The following is a 21111-nucleotide window of genomic DNA, read 5'->3' on the forward strand; positions in this document are numbered from 1 at the left end:
AAGGGGATAACTATACATTTCTTGGCATTGAGCTTGAGCCCATGGCTTTGGCACCAAGCATCTGTTCCTGTAAGGCCCTTTTGTAGAGTATCAACATCATTTGGGGATGCAATAATGGCTCCCAGTTTTCAGTCATCTGTGAACTTTGTTAGCCAGAGTCCCTTAGTGTTGGCTTGTACTTCAGAGAAATAGATTCCAAACAAGAGAGGTCCCAGGACTGAATCCTGAGGTACTCCACTTGTCACTTGTCTGGAGCTGGATTTGGAGTCAGCTACTTTTACAGTGTGGTTTCTGTCAGTAAGCCTGTTGGCAACCCATCGAGTGACGTAGGGATTAATGCCCAGCTTAGTAAATTTATCTATGATTCCAGAGTGGGGGATGGTGTCAAAGGCCTTGGCGAGGTCCAGATAGGCTGTGTGGACCACCTTACCCTCATCCACGGCTCTGGCAACTGATTCGAAGAAGTCAATCAGGTTCAGAAGACAAGATTGGCCCTTCACGAACCCAAACTGGGTGGGGTCCAGTGTTTTAAGGTTGCCAATGTCTTTGTTTATAAGTTCCATGATAATACGTTCCATGGCCTTGCAGATCAGGCTCGTCAGACTGATTAGTCACTTAACTAAACTTTGTTTTGCTTGATTCCCCGCTCTTTGTAACAGTGGAACTTTAATCATCACATTTCTTCACACCATCCCGCATTTTATCTGAATCAGCTCTGGGTACTTCATGTACTCCCGTGACGGTATATCGTACTTAATCTCCAAAATTCCCCAACATCATACCCTTGATACTATGATCTTAAGACTTGAAAATTAATTCCATGATATAATGCCAGCATATAACAACAGCCACACATCACATATATAGCATGATACAATGCCAACAACCATGCATTTATTCATTTATTTTATATATACATATATATATATATATATATATATATATATATATATATATATATATATATATACAGTGGATATAAAAAATGTACAAGCCCCTGCTAAATGGCAGGTTTTTGTGATGTAAAAAAATGAGACCACAATAAATCATTTCAAAACTTTTCTCACCTTTAATGTGACCTATAACCTGTACAATTCAAATGAAAAACAAACAAAATCTGTTAGGGGAATAAATATAAAAAATAAAAAATGCACAATAAGCTGGTTGTATAAGTGTGCACACCCTTAAACTAATACTTTGTTGAAGCACCTTTTGATTTAATTACAGCATTGTCTTCTTGGGTACACACCTGCCATCAATTAAAGAGACTCGGATTAACCCCAAATAAAGTTCAACTGTCCTAGTAGGATTTTCCTGACATTTACACAGTTGCCTGCTACAGCAAAAGCCATGATTCACAGAGAGCTTACAAAGCAACAAAGGATCTCATTGTTGAAAGGTATCAGTCAGGAGAAGGGTACAAAAAAATTTCCACAGCATTGGATATATCATGGAACACAGTGAAGACAGTCATCAAAAAGTGGAGAAAATATGGGACAACAGTGACATCTCAAAGAACTGGATGTCCCTCCAAAATTGATGGAAAAACAAGACAAAAACTAGTCAAGAAGGCTGCCAAGAGACCTACAGCAACACTGAAGGAGCATCAGAAATTTCTAGCAAGTACTGGTTGTTTACTACATGTGACAACAATCTCCCGTATTCTCTATATGTCTGGGCTATGGGGTGGGGTTGCAAGATGGAAGCCTTTTCTTACACAGAAAAACATCCAGGCCCAGCTAAAATTTGCAAAACAATACATCGTCTAACAAAAGCATGTGGGAAAATGTGTTATGGTCTAATGAGACCACGGTTGAACTTTCTGGCCACAATTCCAAAAGGTATGTTTGGTGTAGAAACAACACTTATCATCACCAAAAGAACACCATCCCCACGATGTAGCATGGTTGTGGCAGTATCATGCTTTGGGGTTGCTTTTCTTCATCTAGAACTGGGGCTTTAGTCAAGGTGGAGGGAATTATGAACAGTTCCAAATACGAGTCACTTTTGGCCCAAAACCTTCAGGCATCTACTAGAAAGCTGAAGATGAAGAGGAATTTCACCTTTCAACATGACAATGACCCCAAGCATACATCCAAAATCAACAAAAGAATGGCTTCACCAGAAGAAAATTAAAGTTTTGGAATGGTCCAGCCAGAGCCAAGACCTAAATCCAATAGAAAATCTGTGGGGTGACCTGAAGAGGGCTGTGCACAAGAGATGCCCTCGCAATCTGACAGATTTGCAGAGGTTTTGCTAGGAAGAGTGAATAAATATTGCCAAGTCAAGATGTGCCATGCTGATAGACTCCTACCCAAGAAGACTGAATGCTGTAATTAAATCAAAAGGTGCTTCAACCAAGTATTATTTTAGGGGTGTGCACACTTAAGCAACAAGCTTATTGTACTTTATTTATTTTTTATATTTTTCCCCTAACAGATTTGTTTGTTTTTCAATTGAATTGTTCAGGTTATTGGTCACATTAAAAGTGGGAAAAGTTTTGAAATGATTTATTGTGGTCTCATTTTTATATATATCACAAAAATCTGGCATTTTAACAGGGGTATGTAAACTTTTTATATCCACTGTAACATGGGTGTGTACACTTTCTGTATCCACTGTAACAGGGGTGTGCACACTTTTTATATCCACTGTAACAGGGGTGTGCACACTTTTTATATCCACTGTAACAGGGGTGTGCACACTTTTTATATCCACTGTAACAGGGGTGTGCACACTTTTTATATCCACTGTAACAGGGGTGTGTACACTTTGTATATCCACTGTAACAGGGATGTGTACACTTTTTATATCCGCTGTAACAGGGGTGTGTACACTTTTTATATCCACTGTAACAGGGATGTGTACACTTTTTATATCCGCTGTAACAGGGGTGTGTACACTTTTTATATCCACTGTAACAGGGATGTGTACACTTTTTATATCCGCTGTAACAGGGGTGTGTACACTTTTTATATCCGCTGTATATAGTACCTTCTTCTCAATGGGCCATCACCATATTGGTATAGCTATTAACACATGCTGTGCCCATAGCTACACCAAGTTTCTGCAGGTAAAATTCACGATTAAATATAAAAACTTTATTCTCTAAAATAATTTCTAATAATGTACAAATCAGCAAAATCTGATTGTTTGTATAACCACTATGCTTATGTAAAAAACTTCGAATAGCTTTCAGACCATTGTCATTTGGAGTAACCGTGAATAACTTGGTGACATCCATCGTCACAAACAAAAGACCAGAACAGTCAACCCACTGTTGAAACACTCTCACAGAGTCTAATTAAAAAATCTTCTGTGTCCCTCAACACAGCTGGAGCTTTATTCAAAACTTTTCTCAATTTAATCTCCACTTAAATCGACAAGGTCTCAATCAGCCAACACTGCCCCACCACTATAGTTCTCATAGGTGACGGGATATCACCTTTATATATTTTAAGGAGGTACTGTTGGTTTCTCAACAATAAAAAACTTATAGGATCATAGGAGGTTACTAGGCTATTGGCCCTGTGGCCTTTAAAAGCCTAGCCAAGAGTTTATCCCATGTTTAGACAGGTCAGCACCCACAGCCCCTGTCCAGCAGGGACACAGGTGGAATCCCAGGAGTGTGTTTTCTGTCTCCTATTCAGTTATCCAGGCTGTGCCTAAAAGGGATAATGAGGTGCTCTGCATGATGTGGAGAGGGAGTCTATTCCACAGATGGGGGAGTCTCTGGGACACAAATCTGCCCCACCAACAAGTCCTGTTGATATCACAGACCAGGATGAGGTCGCATGCATGGGTTGCTCGAGTGGAGATTGACTTGCAGATATGCAGCAGCCCCATCAAGGTGGGGTCTGTGATTGCTTTGTATGCCAGACAGAGGTTACCTCTGAGAAGACTGTATGAAACTGAGTAGAGGGAAAGGGCTTTTAGACTATCTGCGTAGGGTAGGTTTTTGATGCCCTAGAGTCTCCTGGTGAGGAACCTCTGTGGTCTCTCCAGCTGCTGCATGTGCTTTGTGAGGTACATGCCAAAGGGGGCATTGTACTCAATAACTGGCATTATAAGGGAAGAATACAGGGATCTTATGACCGCTTTGTCCCTGGATGAGATACCCTTACTTATGAGGTGCACTATGTAGAAAGCTTTCCATACAATGGAAGCAACATGTTGGTCAAAAGTCAGGTTGCTTATCAATCTGGGTGCCCAAATCCCTCACTACTGATTGTGTACTTAGGACATTGTTATTAATATGATAATATGTGGGGATATCACTCTCCCTAAAGGGGATGATGATGATGCATTTTTTGGCATTCAGCTTGAGGCCTTTTTTCTGGCACCAGTCATTTGTTTGGGTGAGACCCTCTTGGAGGACGTCCACATCACTTGGGGAATTGATGAACTCACCCAGTTTGCAGTCATCTGCAAACCTGGTAAGCTATAGCCCACTGCTTTTGGCATGCACCTCAGAGAAGTATATCCTGAATAACAGAGGCCCCAAGACCAATCCCTGGGGTACGCCACTCGTTATGGGTCTACTGCTTGAGGTGACCAAACCAGTCATTAACAAATTATACAAATCCAAATGTACTTTCTCAATAATAGACGCTAATTTAAATTGTTCAATATGACAACAAGTTAACTCATCTGATAGGTGCTTCTGCATACAATCAATATAAAAACTAGTATCCATAATGACCAGCACACCTCCCTTGTCTGCTGGTCTGATACATATAGTGTTGTTTGACTCCAGCTCAACCGAAGCTGCATACTGTTCCGTAGTTAAATTATAAAAGCGCTTACCTCTCTTGCTAGAAAGCATGTGCTGTAAATCTTTTTCACACATCTGAACAAAAGCTTCTAAAGTTGAGTGCAAGGGAGGATTAAATGAACTTGGTCTCTTGTAGGCATAGGGTCACCTGTATCATTCGAAAATAAAATTTTAAGCATAACTGCTCTCGCAAACATCTGTAGACCTGAAACAAAATCACAAAGGTTTGCTGATGTTGCTGGAATAAAAGATGAACCCAAATTGATCACACTTAAATGCTCATCATTTAAAACAAAAAAGGGATGTTATGAACTAATGAAACACTTGACAACCTCGTTTCAGGCCACCTGGAGTTGTTTCTTCTCACTCCACGGACTGCTTGGTATTTGTTAGATGGTCTGAAGAAGTATTGTATATACAGAAGCACTCACCTTTCTTTTATTTTATTTTTTGTGCATTAAACATCTTTATGGGCTGTGTTGTTTGCTCGTTTTTTTTTTTACTTGTTTTGTGCCAAACAAACTTGAAATTACAGTGGACCTATCTTTTTTCTTTCCTATGGTAAGGTCCTGTGCCTGCAGCTTCTGCCTCACAACACCACTGGGCCGGCATTAATCACCTTGATAATGCACACCTTAACAGGCATTAATGCTTGCTTATAAGCCCATTTTCTCCGACAAAATACTGTATGGATTTTCTCCAGGTGCTCCAGTTTCCTCCCACTTCCCAAAAATGTTCTGGCTGATTGGTTACTGTAATTTATCTGTTACATATTGTATTTACTCTCTTTTTAATTTCTCCAAGTCTTTGTGTCTCTAATACCATGACGGGAATGGACACCATTCCTAAGTCAAAGGATGATTAAAGTTCATGAAATTTGTATTGTTTTAATCTTTGATGTTAGCCGGAAGTGCTCTTTGCAGCCCCCTTAGTGTGCCCAGTAATCACTCCTTCTGCAATTCGTACAGTTACATGTATTGGTAACATATTTAAGTATGATTGTAAATTCTTTTTTAAAAGACCCATTGCTCCTACTGCTACTGGGACTGGGTATCCTTCGTCCACACGGACCTCGTTTCTGCCTTTCAAATCGATATTTTATGACTTTCTCCCTGTCTGTATGTAAGACACTGTAATTACTGGGTGTAGCAGTTTCAATGGTCAATGCTACTTTTGTCTTCTTCTCATGGACTAGTATATCTGGTGTTCTCGCATCCATTTCTTGAACTGTCGGTAATGGGTGATCCCATATGAAGTAAACTTCATCATTTTCTGTGATGCTTTGTCGCTCATGTTTCCTGTGTTTTTCAGCTACTTCAGTATTATGTTTGCACAATCCCTAGAGTAACAATCTTGCCATATTATTCTGCCTTTTAGTATACAGTCATACTGCCATTAATATATCACAGCTAGCAACAAGGTGTGCGACTGTTTCCAATTCTGTTTTACAAAACCTACATTTGTCTGTTTCTCCCACATGTTCAATGGACTTTGTAAACCAAAGTGTATGTAGTCCACTGTCTTGGGTCACCAATATCACGGGCTGATGAATGAAGAGAATGAGAGAGAGAGAAGATTGGATGATGTGGGGATAGTGAATCAGGAAGTGAAGCAGATTACAAAGGAGGAAGTAAGGACAGCTATGAAGAGGATGAAGAATGGAAAGGCTGTTGGCCCAGATGATATACCAGTGGAAGCATGGAGATGCTTAGGAGAAATGGCAATGGAATTTTTAACCAGATTGTTTAATGAAATTTTGGAAAGTCAGAGGATGCCTGCGGAGTGGAGAAAAAGTGTTTTGGTACCTATCTTTAAGAATAAGGGTGATGTGCAGAGCTGCAGTAACTACAGAGGGATAAAATTGATTGGTCGCAGCTTGAAGTTATGGGAAAGAGTAGTGGAAGCTAGGTTAAGAAGGGAGGTGATGATTAGTGATCAGCAGTATGGTTCCATGCCAGGAAAGAGCACTACAGATGCAATATTTGCTCTGAGAGTGTTGTTGGAGAAATACAGAGAAGGTCAGAAGGAGTTGCATTGTGTTTTTGTGGACTTAGAGAAAGCATATGACAGGGTGCCTAGAGAGGAGTTGTGGTATTGTATGAAGAAGTCGGGAGTGGCAGAGAAGTATGTAAGAGTGGTACAAGATATGTACAAGGGTAGCGTGACATTGGTGAGAACTGCGGTGGGAGTGACAGATACGTTTAAGGTGGAGGTGGGATTACACCAAGGATCAGCTCTGAGCCCTTTCTTATTTGCAGTGGTGATGGACAGGTTGACAGATGGGATTAGACAGGAGGCCTCGTGGACTATGTTGTTTGCAGATGACATTGTGATATGTAGTGAGAGTAGGGACCAGGTTGAGGAGACTCTGGAGAGGTGGAGATATGCTTTAGAGAGGAGAGGAATGAAGGTCACCAGGGCTAAAACAGAATATATGTGTGTAAATGAGTGGGAGGGTAGAGGAATGGAGAGGATGCAGGGAGTAGAGTTGGTAAAGGTGGATGAGTTTAAGTACTTGGGATCAACAGTTCAGAGTAATGGTGAGTGTGGAAGAGAGGTGAAGAAGAGAGTACAGGCAGGGTGGAATGGGTGGAGAAGAGTGTCAGGAGTGATTTGTGACAGACGGGTACCAATAAGAGTGAAAGGGAAGGTCTACAAGAGGGTAGTGAGACCAGCTATGTTATATGGGTTGGAGACGGTAGCTTTGTCGAAAAGGCAGGAGTCAGAGCTGGATGTGGCAGAGTTAGAGATGTTAAGATTTGCACTGGGTGTGACTAGGATGGACAGGATTAGGAATCAGTATTTTAGAGGGTCAGCTCAGGTTGGACAGTTTGGAGACAAAGCAAGAGAGGTGAGATTGCGTTGGTTTGGACATGTGCTGAGGAGGGATGCTGGGTATATTGGGAAAAGGATGCTAAGGATGGAGCTGCCAGGTAAGAGGAAAAGAGGAAGGCCTAAGATGAGATTTATGGGTGTGGTGAGAGAGGAAATGCAGGCGGTTGGTGTGAAAGAGCATGATGCAGAGGGCAGGAAGAAATGGAAACAGATGATCCGTTGTGGCGACCCCTAACGGGAACAGCCGAAAGAAGATGATGATGATGATGTCTTTTGGTTTAAATTCACCTCTTCTTAACCTTTCCTGCATTAAATCCTGATCAGCATGAGGTTGTTCAAGAGTTTCCTATACTTGCAGCTATATTTAGGCATTTTCCACATTTCTTGTCTTCTCATCTGATCCTTCACTTTATATTTTTCTTTTGTTTTGTTTTTTGTTTTTTTTGACACATTCAGTTGTTGCCTGATTTTTATCTACTTCTGGTTTGTTTCTCATTCCTGCTTGATGCTGATATGCTTCTCCTAAACTAAGCGGGGAAGTCATCCTAGACTTATTCTCCTCGTTTCAAAACTTTCACTACTTTTGGGTCTTGTGAGGTCAGCAGATATGTGTGCAGTCCCATGATTGCCGATCTGTGCATGTAATCAATTTCGAGGAGGCCCATCCCTCCTTCTTGATTTCCTATCCAACCTATCCAGCACCTTTTGGGGCCAGTCAGTCACTCCAAAACTGTAAGGACAGGAAGAGCAAATTGGTTTATAGCTTGGACTTTGGTCCTAGATGTCAACGCTGTTTTCAGTATTCATTTACATCTTCTAAAATATTGCTTACTAAGTTTTATTCGCATTTGTTTATGTTTTATTGTTTATCCTTCATCAGTTCCCAAATATTTATACACTCCCTCTTGCTCAAGTTCTTTTATATCACATTCCTGTCCCAAACTGATGTTTTCTTGATGTTGCAATTTTCCTGCTTTAAATGTTGCTTTTGTACATTTATGAAGACCAAATGACATTCTTATATCATCTGAAAAAGTTTTGAACTGCAGTTGTGATTTCAGTTCCTCATCTGATGACTTTTACAGTTGTAAATCATCTACAAAAAGAAGATGAGACGTCTTTAGTCAAATTGTAACCATGACCTAATCTGTTAAACAGACAGCTTAATGGGTTAAGGCAAGACAAAAGAGCAACAGTGACAGAGAATCATCCTGGAATATCCCCTTTTGAATTTGTAGCCCTGGAATAATAATTTGTCCTTTATCTTAGCTTAACTGCAAAGTAGTTTGCCACTCTTTCATGGTCGCTGTGATGTAGTTTATCAATGTAGGGTGTATCTTATACATTTATAAGCACTCTTTTATCTATGAATGTGGGATCCTGTTAAATGCTTTTTTATAGTCTATCCATCCCATAATTAGATTTTTCCCCTTTTTACAGTTCTCCATTATGACTTTAACAACAAATTATACTTTGTTCCATATGACTTTATTTTATTACCCTTTTGTTCTACTGCCATAATTGAGTTTTCTTTTAAATGACTATAGACTCTGTCAGAATCAGTTCCCGTGTATAGTTTATATGTCGTTGGAAGGCAAGTTCTTGGTCTACAGTTTTATGATAGCTTGCAGGTTCACTATTAAGTAGGAGTTTTGTTTTTCCTATTGTTAACCAGGCTGGTATCTGGTCAGGGTGCACATATAATTAGTTCTTACTCAAGGCTAAATCTTCATGTAAAGATGTTAATACTTTTAGCCAGAGGTTAGGTACTGCATCTGGGGCTGGGGTTTCCAATTAGGAGCTTTTCTTAACTTTGTTTCAATCTGTCTGGTTGTTACTTCATCCCACTTCATATCCTTTACCTTTGAACTTCTTATTGTTTCTTTTACTTCCTCTATCCAGTTATGTTCCACAGGATCTTCATAGATATTTCTTTAAAATATATCTATTTCTTCTTTTTTTGGTGGTATTTCAATTCCTTCTACTTTGTTTCCTAATCCTCTATAAAACTTTTTTGTGTCATCAGTAAATTATTTATTTTGTACTTTTCATATATATATATATATATATATATATATATATATATATATATATCTGCATATCTCCTAAAATTTCCAGCTTGTGCTAATATTTTTAGTTTATTATTTGCGACAGTGCATGATAGATCCTGCTCTGTCCTGATACTGACACTGCTTTTATCACATCTGTCTTTCTGAGTATTCCCTCTTCTACAGTTTTCTAACAGTGACACTTCTTGTCTTAATTGCTTTATAGTTTTCTCTATTCGATACTTCCATGACGGTATTCAATTTCTCCCCTTCCTTTCCCTCACTACCCTGTGTTCTTGTGGTAGAACTTTATCAGTTATTAATTCAGTTGCACAGTAATATACCCTATTTACTTCTGTTATATCGCATGAATCTCTATGGAGACATCTAACTTGCTGGGTTTTATTGACTTTCTGTAGTCTACATCTTTCATTGATCTTAATATGACTGTCCATTTCTATTAAATCAAGCGACTCTTCTCTTAGATCATTTTCTTCTAAACTGAGGGCACATTCTTTGTTCTCTGCTTCCTATGGGTGTCTATAGAAAGTTCCAGAGCATCTTCCTGTGCCATATTTTCTTCATTTTCATCCATTACTCTTTCATATGGGAGCTCGCTGGCTTATCACTCTACAACATTGACTGCATCAGAGTTGACACAGTTTCTTGTTCCTTTTCTTGCTGTGCAACTCCAACTGAACGTTTGTACCGGTTTTCTATGAAAGATTCCAAAGTTTCTTCATATGGCAACTGATCAGATGTTTCCCACTCTACTGGTTTCTCCTTAATTCGGGGATCCATTGCTCTCTCCTGCTGCGATGTTATCTGAGTTACATTTTTCTACACTAAATCCTTCCCTTTGCAGGTGCTCCATAGCCTCCGTTTCTATTTTGTTGATTTCTTCATTACCGATTCTCTTCTCTACTTTTCTTCTTTGTTATTTATTTTTTGTGTTGTAAAATTCCATGTCTGGATGCATTTCCCTGTACTTTTTTCAAATATCTTTGGTGCTGCTCTTTTTGCACTGATTAGTTTTGCTTTCTCCTTTGCATAGATATCACACCGTATTAAATCTCGTTTTCTTTCCCATGTCCATATTCCTTCTTCAGACGTCTGCTGCTCTTCCTGTTTCTCCCTACTTTTGGGGACTTGTTGTTCCATCATGCTGTGATGTAACCTGTGTTAGACTTTCTGCACTAAATACTTCACTTTGCAAGTATTCCATGACTTCATTTTATTTTTTATTTTTTATTTTACATTTGTTTACCGGGAATATCCTACTGGACACAAGTCTCTTTTCAACGGAGGTCCAGGGAGAAAAACTCCACATAAACAAGAGAGAAGAAAAGGTCACAAATACAAATATACATACTCATTGAGCTACAAAAGTACTAATAAAGGATATGTCATATTCATATAGAAAGATGAATAATGAGCACCTTGTATAATAAGACATATGACAGAACTTAATGAATAAGATACATATATATATAAATATACATACTCATTGAGATACAAAAGTACTAATAAAGGATACATCATATTCATATAGAAAGACGAATAATGAGGGCCTTGTATAATAAGACATATGACAGAACTTAATGAATAAAGTACACATATATATATATATATATATATATATATATATATATATATATATATATACATATATAAATATACATACTCATTGAGATACAAAATTACTAATAAAGGAAACGTCATATTCATATAGAAAGACGAATAATGAGGGCCTTGTATAATAAGACATATCACAGAACTTAATAAATAAGGTACATATATAGTCCTGGTTAGCTATATGTAAGCTGAGATATCATGTACAGGATGTGTATATCTATATACAAGTGAATGACATTGTCACACTGGAGAGTGAACAAGGATATAACATTCTTAATAAGCATAGGATGTAGTATACAATTTTATGACAATGCATGTACGCTAGTAATGTTTGTTGCATAGTAAAGAGAGCTTTACAGTTGCTAGGTTGAGTGATGCAGTTGCAGAGTTCTTAAGGTTAGGAGACAGGTGATAGGGGAGTGAGGAGAGAGATCATGGTGGATTAGTGCAGGAGCATAGCCCTGTAGTAGTTAGGTGAGTTTTTAGTGTTCTTTTGAAGTGGAGTAGACTGGTATTGAAAGTTATAGCATAGGTAGCTTGTTCCAGGTTTTAGCTATGAAGTTGGAGAAAAGGAAGTCTCCAGAAGTATTATTGGATTTGCTTAGGCTTAGTAGGGGTTTATTATTAGAGCAGAGGATCCTGTTGCTGGATTTGGGATATAGTAGATTCTCTAGGGCAGGGGTTTTATGTGGTTGGTAGACCATCTGATTGCAGAGTAAGAGGTGAGGGAGTTCTAGCCATTGGAGTTGTTTAAGTGCAGTGCAGTGATGTGTCCTGAAAAGGGAGTCTGTGGCGAACTTAGGAATCTTGTTATAGCAGGACTCTAGCTTTGTCAGGTCAGATTTTCAGAGGTTAGTGAGAATAGTTGAGCTGTAAAGGAGAGATGAGATGTGTCTGAGCTATAGCAGTTTTTCTGGCATTTGTAAGATGTTGTTCGTTTCTATATAGCATTCCAATTTTTTATGAACTTTCTTTACAGTTTGTGAGGTATGGATATTGAATCTCAGGTTGGTGTCTATCATGACTGCCAAGAGTTTAGTGTGAGTTACATGTGAGATCATAGTGTGGTTTCTAGATGTGATATTAAAAGGGGTTGGGGATACTGGTGACCTGCTACGATGGAGAGGCATACGTTTGGTTTTATCATCTTCGATTTTTTAACTCTACTTTACTCATCTTCTGCTCTACACTCCCTCTTTGTGATCTTGTTTTTTATTTTGAATTTTTCCATATCTGGATGCCTTTGCCTGTGTTTATCTTTGAATATCTTTGAGGCTTACTCTTTGTGTTGATTAATTAACGTTCTCCTTTGTATAAATATTGCACCATATCAGATCTGTCTTTCTTTTCCATGTCCATATTTATTTTTTGTCAGTTTCAAAGGTCTCTAGATTTTGTTCTTTACATTTTTGAACTTCCTCAGTCATTTCTTTTCTCAAATGGCCTAAGGTTTCCTGATCTATATAATGTTTTTCATAAATCTGTTGTATTAATGAGCACAATTAATTATTTGAAGCTTCTGACAGTTTCTCTTGTGGAAGTATTTTTTCTTTCCTCTAATGTCTCTCTCTTAATCTTTTTGTATATCTCCTGCCTGGAAATTCTGGGATTCTTGCCTAATGGTAACAATACATAATTAATTTATTTCTTATCCTCAATAGTCCACCCTGTTGTCTTTATGGCTCTTTTTTGGCCTATCAGTTTTTGTGATTTTGTGGACTGTTACTTCCTTCTACAACCGGGGGGACCATCCTCCCCCAGGCCTGGCTTAGCCCCATTGTAGGAATGTTTCCGTGTTTTTAGGATTTTACACTGTCGTTTTTTTCAGTCCTGGCACCAGTGTGCCTACCAGGATTGGGCACTTTTTTATCCTGGGTCTTGTGCACCCAGCTATATTTTTTACTTTTTAAACTATTTCTGTTCATGGTATATGCTATATAATATGCAGTCTATATATCAGTGTTGTTTAGGTGAGCTTTTGTGATAAACAAAGTCCACATCGTGAAGGTACTTACCAAGACTTGAGGATGAATTCAGTTTCAGCAATACTAGTTTCCTTTGCTTGCTGACTTATCCCTCTTATCATCTCTCCATTTGGACCCCTCTTATCATCTCTCCATTTGGATCCCCAGATGCCTGCAAATGGCCCATTGAGATCAGTGCACTGCCCCAGTAAACAAATATAAATAAATAAGTATTGACTATGCATGTCATCTGCTGTTTCCATATAATGTTTATCTTTTTCATTTGATTCTGTATGCGTGTTTAGAATTATATGGCTGAAGTGGTGGCTGAAAAGGATATACAAAGGATCAAGTCACTTATCTTGTTAATAAACAAACACACAGAATGCATTAATAAGAATCTTCAATGCCCATAAGGAAGTCCAGTATCCTGATACCATCTTTCTTTTTCCATTTTCATAATGCTGCAGTTTCATCTCAAATATAGCATATAAAGTTTACTTATTTACGTATTGCATGTTTACTGGGATAGTCTGACTGGGCACTGTCTGCTTTCAGTGCAGGCCTAGGGAGATAAGGTCCATAAAAGGCACAAATCATAATTATAAACACACATTTATAATCAAATGAAAAAAGATAAATATTATATGGAAACTGTTTCTATATTTACAGACTATGACATGCATAGTCAATATTTATTTATTTTTATTTATTTATATTTGTTTACTGGGGCAGTGCACTGATCTCAATGGACTATTTGCAGGCACAGCCCAGGTGAACAGGATCACATAAGAAATTAACCAAACATATTTACTGGTACAAGTATATGCTATAAAACAAATATATATATATATATATATATATATATATATATATATATATATATATATATATATATATATATGGATCTAGGACTTTTGATCAAAAGATCAAAAGTCTGAATCCATTATCACTAAACATACTTTACTGAAGAAAAAGCACTTACGGTAAAAAAAAAAAAAAGCAACATTAAACCTACTTCTATGCAGGGGGGCAAGCCCCCCGCACCCCTGATGTGGGGGGCTGTGCCTCCCCCACACCCCCCTACTTTAATATTCTCACTCCGGGGTCGCACTACAGTGGGGAAAAGGGAATTTTCCCTTATCCGCACCATAGTACGACCAGCACAACAAGCATACTTATCCGAAAGTGCTGCTTCAGTGAACAGCACTTTCGGTTAAGTATGCTTGGTGATTTCTGCTTCGGTGGAAAGTGCATTCGGGGATCTGTACAGATCCCATATATATATATATATATATATATATATATATATATATACACTGTATACACAAGTACATATTTACAGATGCAACAACATTTAGTTCAAGAAGCAGTTTGTTTACAATGTCAATATTTTGTTTATGTAACACAAATAAAGTATACCTAATATGAAGTAACAGTTTATATATGGGTTTTATACTACTAAAAGTAGAGTTTATGTTAAATTCTGATATAAGATGTTGGATTTCTTTCGGTCTAAAATCTTTTATACAGTGGTACCAACAACCCAACCTCTTAGTTTGCCAGAGTTCTGATAATTGAACATTAATTTTATTATGAAAGTTTTTTTGTAATGTTCAGTAATATAAGAGACTCAAACCAAACCCTCATGTCAATATTAGAATAAATCACATCTTAAAATTTTTAATAAAGAATTTAAATATTCTGAATCTGTATGACAAATTCATTTATAGTGTATAATGTTACAGAGATAAAGCTAAAATAGATTGAATTAGATAGACTATCTTATTGTTTTGATTGTCAAGAAGATTTAAATATTTTCCAGTCTGATGTATAATTAGGATCAAACCAATTTAATATAATTTTAAAAATTGATGGTTTTATATAAGATTCTGTATCTGGAAAATTGATTCTCCCTAGATTCCAAGATATTGTACGATGTAAGAGAGCTATTCTAGGTTTATTTGAGCACCAAAGAAAATGTAAGAGATGATTATTTATTTCCCTAACATGGTTGAATTATGTATAATATTTTAGGAAAAAGGACCATTTTTATTAATTGAAGTATATCCTCAAATGAAATGAAAGCTCTTTTTTCTATTATATGAAATTAAATATAACAATAAAAAATAGACAACTTAATTTCTAAACTTTATAAAATATTGGCTGAATACAAAACTAATTTAAATGTAAAATTCTGGTACCATATTATTTTGGGTAATGCATTACAATTTAATTCTCATAATAAGTCACAGTTATTATCTTCTATTAAACATACTTCATAGTCTCAAACCTGGCTTATTTTTACATGGAAATTTCTGCACAGGGCTTTCTTAACTCCTAATAAAATTGCTAAAATTAATGAAATGGCACTATTTCATGTTGGAGATGTTCACAATATTGTAATGCTGATGGGGTTCATATATTTTATGAAGGTTCTTGCTTGTCTTTTTTAGTTTAAAATAGAAGAATTTCTTCAATCATTACTTTCTGATAACTTTTCTCTGACAAAGTATTTGATATTATTTAATGTAATAGACAAAAATAATCTGAACAATGTGAATTATAATATTCTTTGGTGCACTATGGCTGTTGCAAGGAGAAGCATTACAAGGAAATGGAAAACATCTACTTCTCCATCATTTAAATATTTTTCTCATGTTCCTAAAAGAAACAGCAATCAAAGAGACCAAAGTAAAAGAATTAAGAATTTATCCTAATACATTCTCCAACAGTCCTTGGATTAAAGTACTTTCACTTATTGATCTATATTTGGAAAACAATGATATTAATGACTAAATGAACAGAGGAAGTTAAGAAAATTTTGGGGCACTACATTTAATATCTAACATCAGGCCTTTGCAAATAATTTACATAGATCAGATTGCTCATTTTGTCAAGAAACTATAATATTTATAATTTATAATTTAAGTTTTTGTATCTGATTACCTGGTATCGTTCTGTTAAAAAAAAGTAGAGTTTATGATATACTGAAGAACTTTGTTTAAGAAAGTTTCTCCTTTTTTATTCTGTCTGGTATTAAAATTCCATAGTGTCTATCCTATGTTTTCCATAAAGCTAGAGCTTTCAGTTTTCTAAACCACTATGTCAAACCTTTGCCATAAGTAATCATGCAAATCTGAGTCCTTGGTTATGTTTTTAAAATAGTCAATATATAGGTTGTGTTTTTTTTAACCTCCCCACCTCTGATGGAGTCCTGTCCAGTGGCTGTCTACTACCTGTACCCAAACAAGCAATTCATTCTATAGAATTTGGTGTCCCCAGACTAGATTAAAAGCCCTACATCCCACTCTTTCCTGTCCAGGAAGTCATATCAGCCTATCAATTCCCCCAGAGGAGTCATGTGGTAGGAAGTGAGTCAGTTAGACAGTCACTGTGAGCAGCCTACCTGTGAGCTGCCTGCAAACTGACAATGACTGCCTGATGAGAGGAGGAGGTGTGTATACTTCATCAGATACCTCCTAATTCCCAGCTCACCAGCGAAGCCACTACCTGATGTAGCATGAACTAACTTAATGCTACAAAAGCAGGTGAAAGAGCAAACTAGCACTACGTCTTGCCAGTGCAGTGGGTCTAGCAGTCTCAACCTGAAGATAATCAAGCTGATGCCAGCTGTAGCTTAGCATCTCCTGCCCAGCTCGTCAGACACCTGTACTGGTATTTTAATATGGGTACATAGGATGTCCTTTTGAAGATGTGAACCTGCAAACCTCAGTTTAAAGAGTTTATGTAATATTTGCACTTTTTGCATGCACCTAACAGATTCATACATGTTCTGTAATTAGTATATCAGTGGTTTGCTGCTTGCAGACGTCCATACCTTCAGAATCACCTCTCTATACTGTTGGTGTGCTATGATATAGAATGATACCATAAAAGTGCTTGTGATTGCAATCATCTAATCCCATGTGATATACTCTACTCTTGAGCTCCTGAGTATATCAGAGTCACTAGTGTCAACAGTGCAGCAGGCACATGTCCAGTCATAAGGTACATTGGAATATGACCCCTAGAGTAAGTACAATGATATATTTCAATGCCAGTCCTATACGATGCATAAGCTTGATAAGTCAAAATAAATTCTTCTGTCATTGCTGTTGCCTGTCTTGTATCATTTGGTAGAAATGTTATATTAGAAGAAATAAAGTTATTAGATTAAATCAAACATTTTCTTTTTTTTTTTCCCCCTTTGAAGCTTTTGCAGTATGATGCTACATATCGGCTGGGCACTGGTGTGGATGGAGCCAATGAAATCAAGGCTCATCCCTTCTTCAGTTCTGTGCAGTGGGGTAACCTGACTACATAGAGAACAGAGGAAGATGAGACAGCCACGTCATCTGTTTACCTGCAGAAAAGCACTAAAGATGGGACAGTGAAAAGACTTTAAAATGATTTTGATTTGCTGCCTTTTCAAATTGCACTCTACAGACTGAAACGTGTAAGAAATGTAAGGTGAAGAAATAAGCTGAATGCTACAAGGAGGAAACAATAAGACACTGGAACTTTAGGTTAAAATTTTAAATAATGCAGCTAACACAAACAATGTGTGGAGTGCAACCATCATCTGTTAAAGAGAAAGGAGGTCTTGGAGCAAATAAGATTTGAGAAAAGTAGCCACATAGCCCCCAAATGCAGTACAGATCGGCAGGTGCTAAATGTGATGTAAACAGCAGGTAATAGCCATTTTAAATTACCTTTATGAAAGTAGGACTATTACCTGTCAAAACTGAGATGCCCTGATCTTTCCTTGATAAAACCTGCCCAGCTTGGGAAAGAAAGGATTCCTGTCTATGCATTATGGAGTCTATTTCCTTGCATTTTATATACAACATTATGTTGACCCCCTTCATTTATTGCTCTGCAGTAGAATTTAAAGATTTATATAGATAACAGGAAGATATACCCCATGTATGTAAAGAAGTAAATAAACAAAGCTGTATCTGAAAACGTTAATGCTGTGAGTCTATCCAGTCAGAAAAGGTTGCTATAGCTGTTTAAGGGAAACCTTAACAGCATTCCATTTTCCAAGAATGTGTTTTCTTCTCTACAAAGTGATCCTTACCTTTGTTGTACATAAAAAAAAGCATGACTTAGTTGTTTCTTCCCTTCTGTTGCATTTTCACTCTAATCTTTATAGAATCTCATCGATCACATTTTAACATTTTTGGCCACTGAAAATCCCACACATAACAAATTATACCCTTTTAATTCTTGGTTTTACCTACCCGTAGTGGTCATAAACCTACTGAATCTGTTGGAATTAGCAGCTCTTTTATTGTGTACTGCCATTTATGGTTGCTTTCTTTCCTTCCCCAGGGCCCTAAGCCTACTGAGGCCTTGGGAATTTCACAGCTGTTTTATGATGGAGTTTGTTAATGAAGAAAGCTGAAGGCAATCTGAAAAACAGACTGATCTAAGAAACTAAGTGATTCCCCTATTTGCAAAAAGTATAATTTAATAGCAATTTTGCAACAACAAAAAGGCAGTGCTCATTGCAGTGTGTTTAAAACATGACAAAGAACCCAAATCAGAGTTCCACTGGAAGAAAGTTTCAGACATTTTGTACTGAGATTCTTAAAAATAACCGTGATCCTGAATTATGATATTCTAAGTAAATGCAAACACAATTTGTCACAGGAAAGTAGAGTGAGATATCTTATTCTAAAAACTGGGACTGCATTGTGGGAAAAAAGAAGCACTGAAAACAAAATCACATCTGCACGTCTGCCTCTTCGAAGGCAGTTTGAGGTAAAACAAAGTAAAAATTAGTGATGACTAGCTGATGTACTACAGAAACATTAGTATCATAGCCAGCCTTAGGCATAGACCAACTTGGCAGCCACCTAGGGCGCCGCTCTAGTAGGGGCACTTTTCCACTATTTATTTGGTGTAGGTAGACCAGGATGGGAGGGGGGGGGGGTGCCGTGGAGCCCTTTTGCCTAGGGCACCAGTTGACCTAAGGCCACTCCTGATTAGTATGACATATATGCTTTTTTCAGTTTCTGGCCAAAGTGGTCTTTTAAGTAGTGACAATGGTCTATTCTGTGTGAACATTTATCATTAAAGGTTTTAGATATGGACCTTGGAAAACTCTGTGCATATAACCTCACAAAATATACCAGCATGGGAAACAGATCACTGCTAAATCATGTTCCTAAAGAACATATAGGAAAGTGGAAGTTCTAAGGTTTCACACATAAAAAAATACAGACCAATGTTTTCTAAATTGTTTAATGAAGCAATATGTCTCAGTTACTGCAGGTCGGCTAACAGTCTGTTTTCACATTAATGGAACAGACTGTATTACTTGATTTTAAGCCTCTGTTTTTGCCATGCTTTAAGTGATGTTGTACAAAGTGTGTCTCCTGACATTTGTACTACAGCTGTTTTGCTTAAAGATGACTGGATTACATCTGATCAGTGTCTGTATCTAGCACACCTACAGATTTACTGCTTTAGTTCTGACTGGTGTAATAGTGCCTGACTGAAATGGGGGCAGTAAATATGTGAATAAATAAGTCAACATGTTGCCTCGTGTTCACATAAGAATATGTAGTCACACTGCATGGTATAATGACCCCTGCCATGTCTGGGGACTTGTAAGCACAAACCAGAGCTCTTCATTATATGCAAGAAGCTAGAAGGAATCCCCACTCATTGACAGGAATTTAACACTGAAGTCTAAAGGAGCATGCTTTTGAAACGCCATACCAATAAGCATGTTTTTTCTAGGTATACAAATAAAACCCACAGACCAGGTCAGATTCTTACAGGCAGACTGTCCTGTATTGAAGGGGCAACTTGGTTACACATACAGCAGTATCTTCTGCAAAGGCCACCTACTTATCTAACAGTAGAATATGGTTCTAGATAAATAGTGCTCCCACTAGATCTTCAACATTCCAAAGGGGTGAATTAATGTACCAGGGAACCAGGAAAAAATGAGTACACTGATGAAATCCATGTCCCATGCTGGAAATCTTTTACTGGAACTGCCATTTCACTTCTCTCCTGATAACTGTGTCTCTTAAAAAGGTATAGTTTGCACAAAGGGAGAAAAAACAGAACTAAATCACGTAACCGCAGTAGCAGCAACAGCAGTTGCAAGAATGTGTGTGTGTGTGTGTGTGTGTGTGTGTGTGTGTGTGTGTGTGTGTGTGTGTGTGTGTGTGTGTGTGTGTGTGTACATCACAAATATAAAAATATGTATATACTTATAATAAAACAAATACAAAACAATTTAACACCGAGTCCATTTTCTAAGTGCAATAATGGCCTCTATGGTGGGCACTACATGGACATAATGGGCTCAGCATATGTAATTGTTTCTCACTCATTCCCTCTCTCTCTTCCTTTCTCTGTTACACATACACAAGTAGAAAATGACAGAAGATATACACAGGTCCCATCACTGGTCTCTCTATACTCTCTGTTCTCTTTTTTCCTTCTTTTTTGTGAATTATTCTGATGTTCTTCGTGTTTCACTGTTACAGTCATCACATTTGGGTTATCCCTGCTGGGGTAGCCCTGAGCCGGCCTGAATACCAGAAACTTAGTATTTCTGCGTCAGTTGCTATCGCTTGAAGACTGACGTCAGGTCATCAGGGTATAAAGGAAGGCAGCAGATGCCATTACATCAGTCTTTCTTGCTGTGGAGCCCAAAGCAGAAGCAGTCCGCATGAATGCCGGTCAGCTGCTACCTGAGTTTTGTTTCCGAATTGAAGTTGAAGTCTTCAAAAGCTAAGTACCCCATTGGGGATCATTTTTTCTTTCACTAACCAATGTCAAAAAAAGTTAATAATTGTCTCGCCTGTGAAAAGCAGATTCCCCACCG

The 21111-nt window shown here is 37.6% G+C and overlaps 1 protein-coding gene across 2 annotated transcripts in view; it reads left to right on the forward strand.

The window, feature by feature from the left end:
• Positions 1 to 20447, forward strand: part of RPS6KL1 (ribosomal protein S6 kinase like 1) — a 491164-nt gene extending 470717 nt beyond the window's left edge. For both annotated transcript variants that reach the window (XM_044064031.1, XM_044064032.1), the window contains exon 12: positions 17473 to 20447. In XM_044064031.1, coding sequence (XP_043919966.1) covers positions 17473 to 17583 — 111 coding nt within the window. In that variant the 3' untranslated portion in view covers positions 17584 to 20447. The remainder of the gene's footprint in view (positions 1 to 17472) is intronic.
• The last annotated feature ends 664 nt before the right edge of the window (positions 20448 to 21111 follow it).

Source organism: Protopterus annectens, chromosome 2.part2 (assembly GCF_019279795.1).
Source record: "Protopterus annectens isolate FY-2018-M chromosome 2.part2, PAN1.0, whole genome shotgun sequence".
In the NCBI taxonomy this organism is placed as follows: domain Eukaryota; kingdom Metazoa; phylum Chordata; order Ceratodontiformes; family Protopteridae; genus Protopterus; species Protopterus annectens.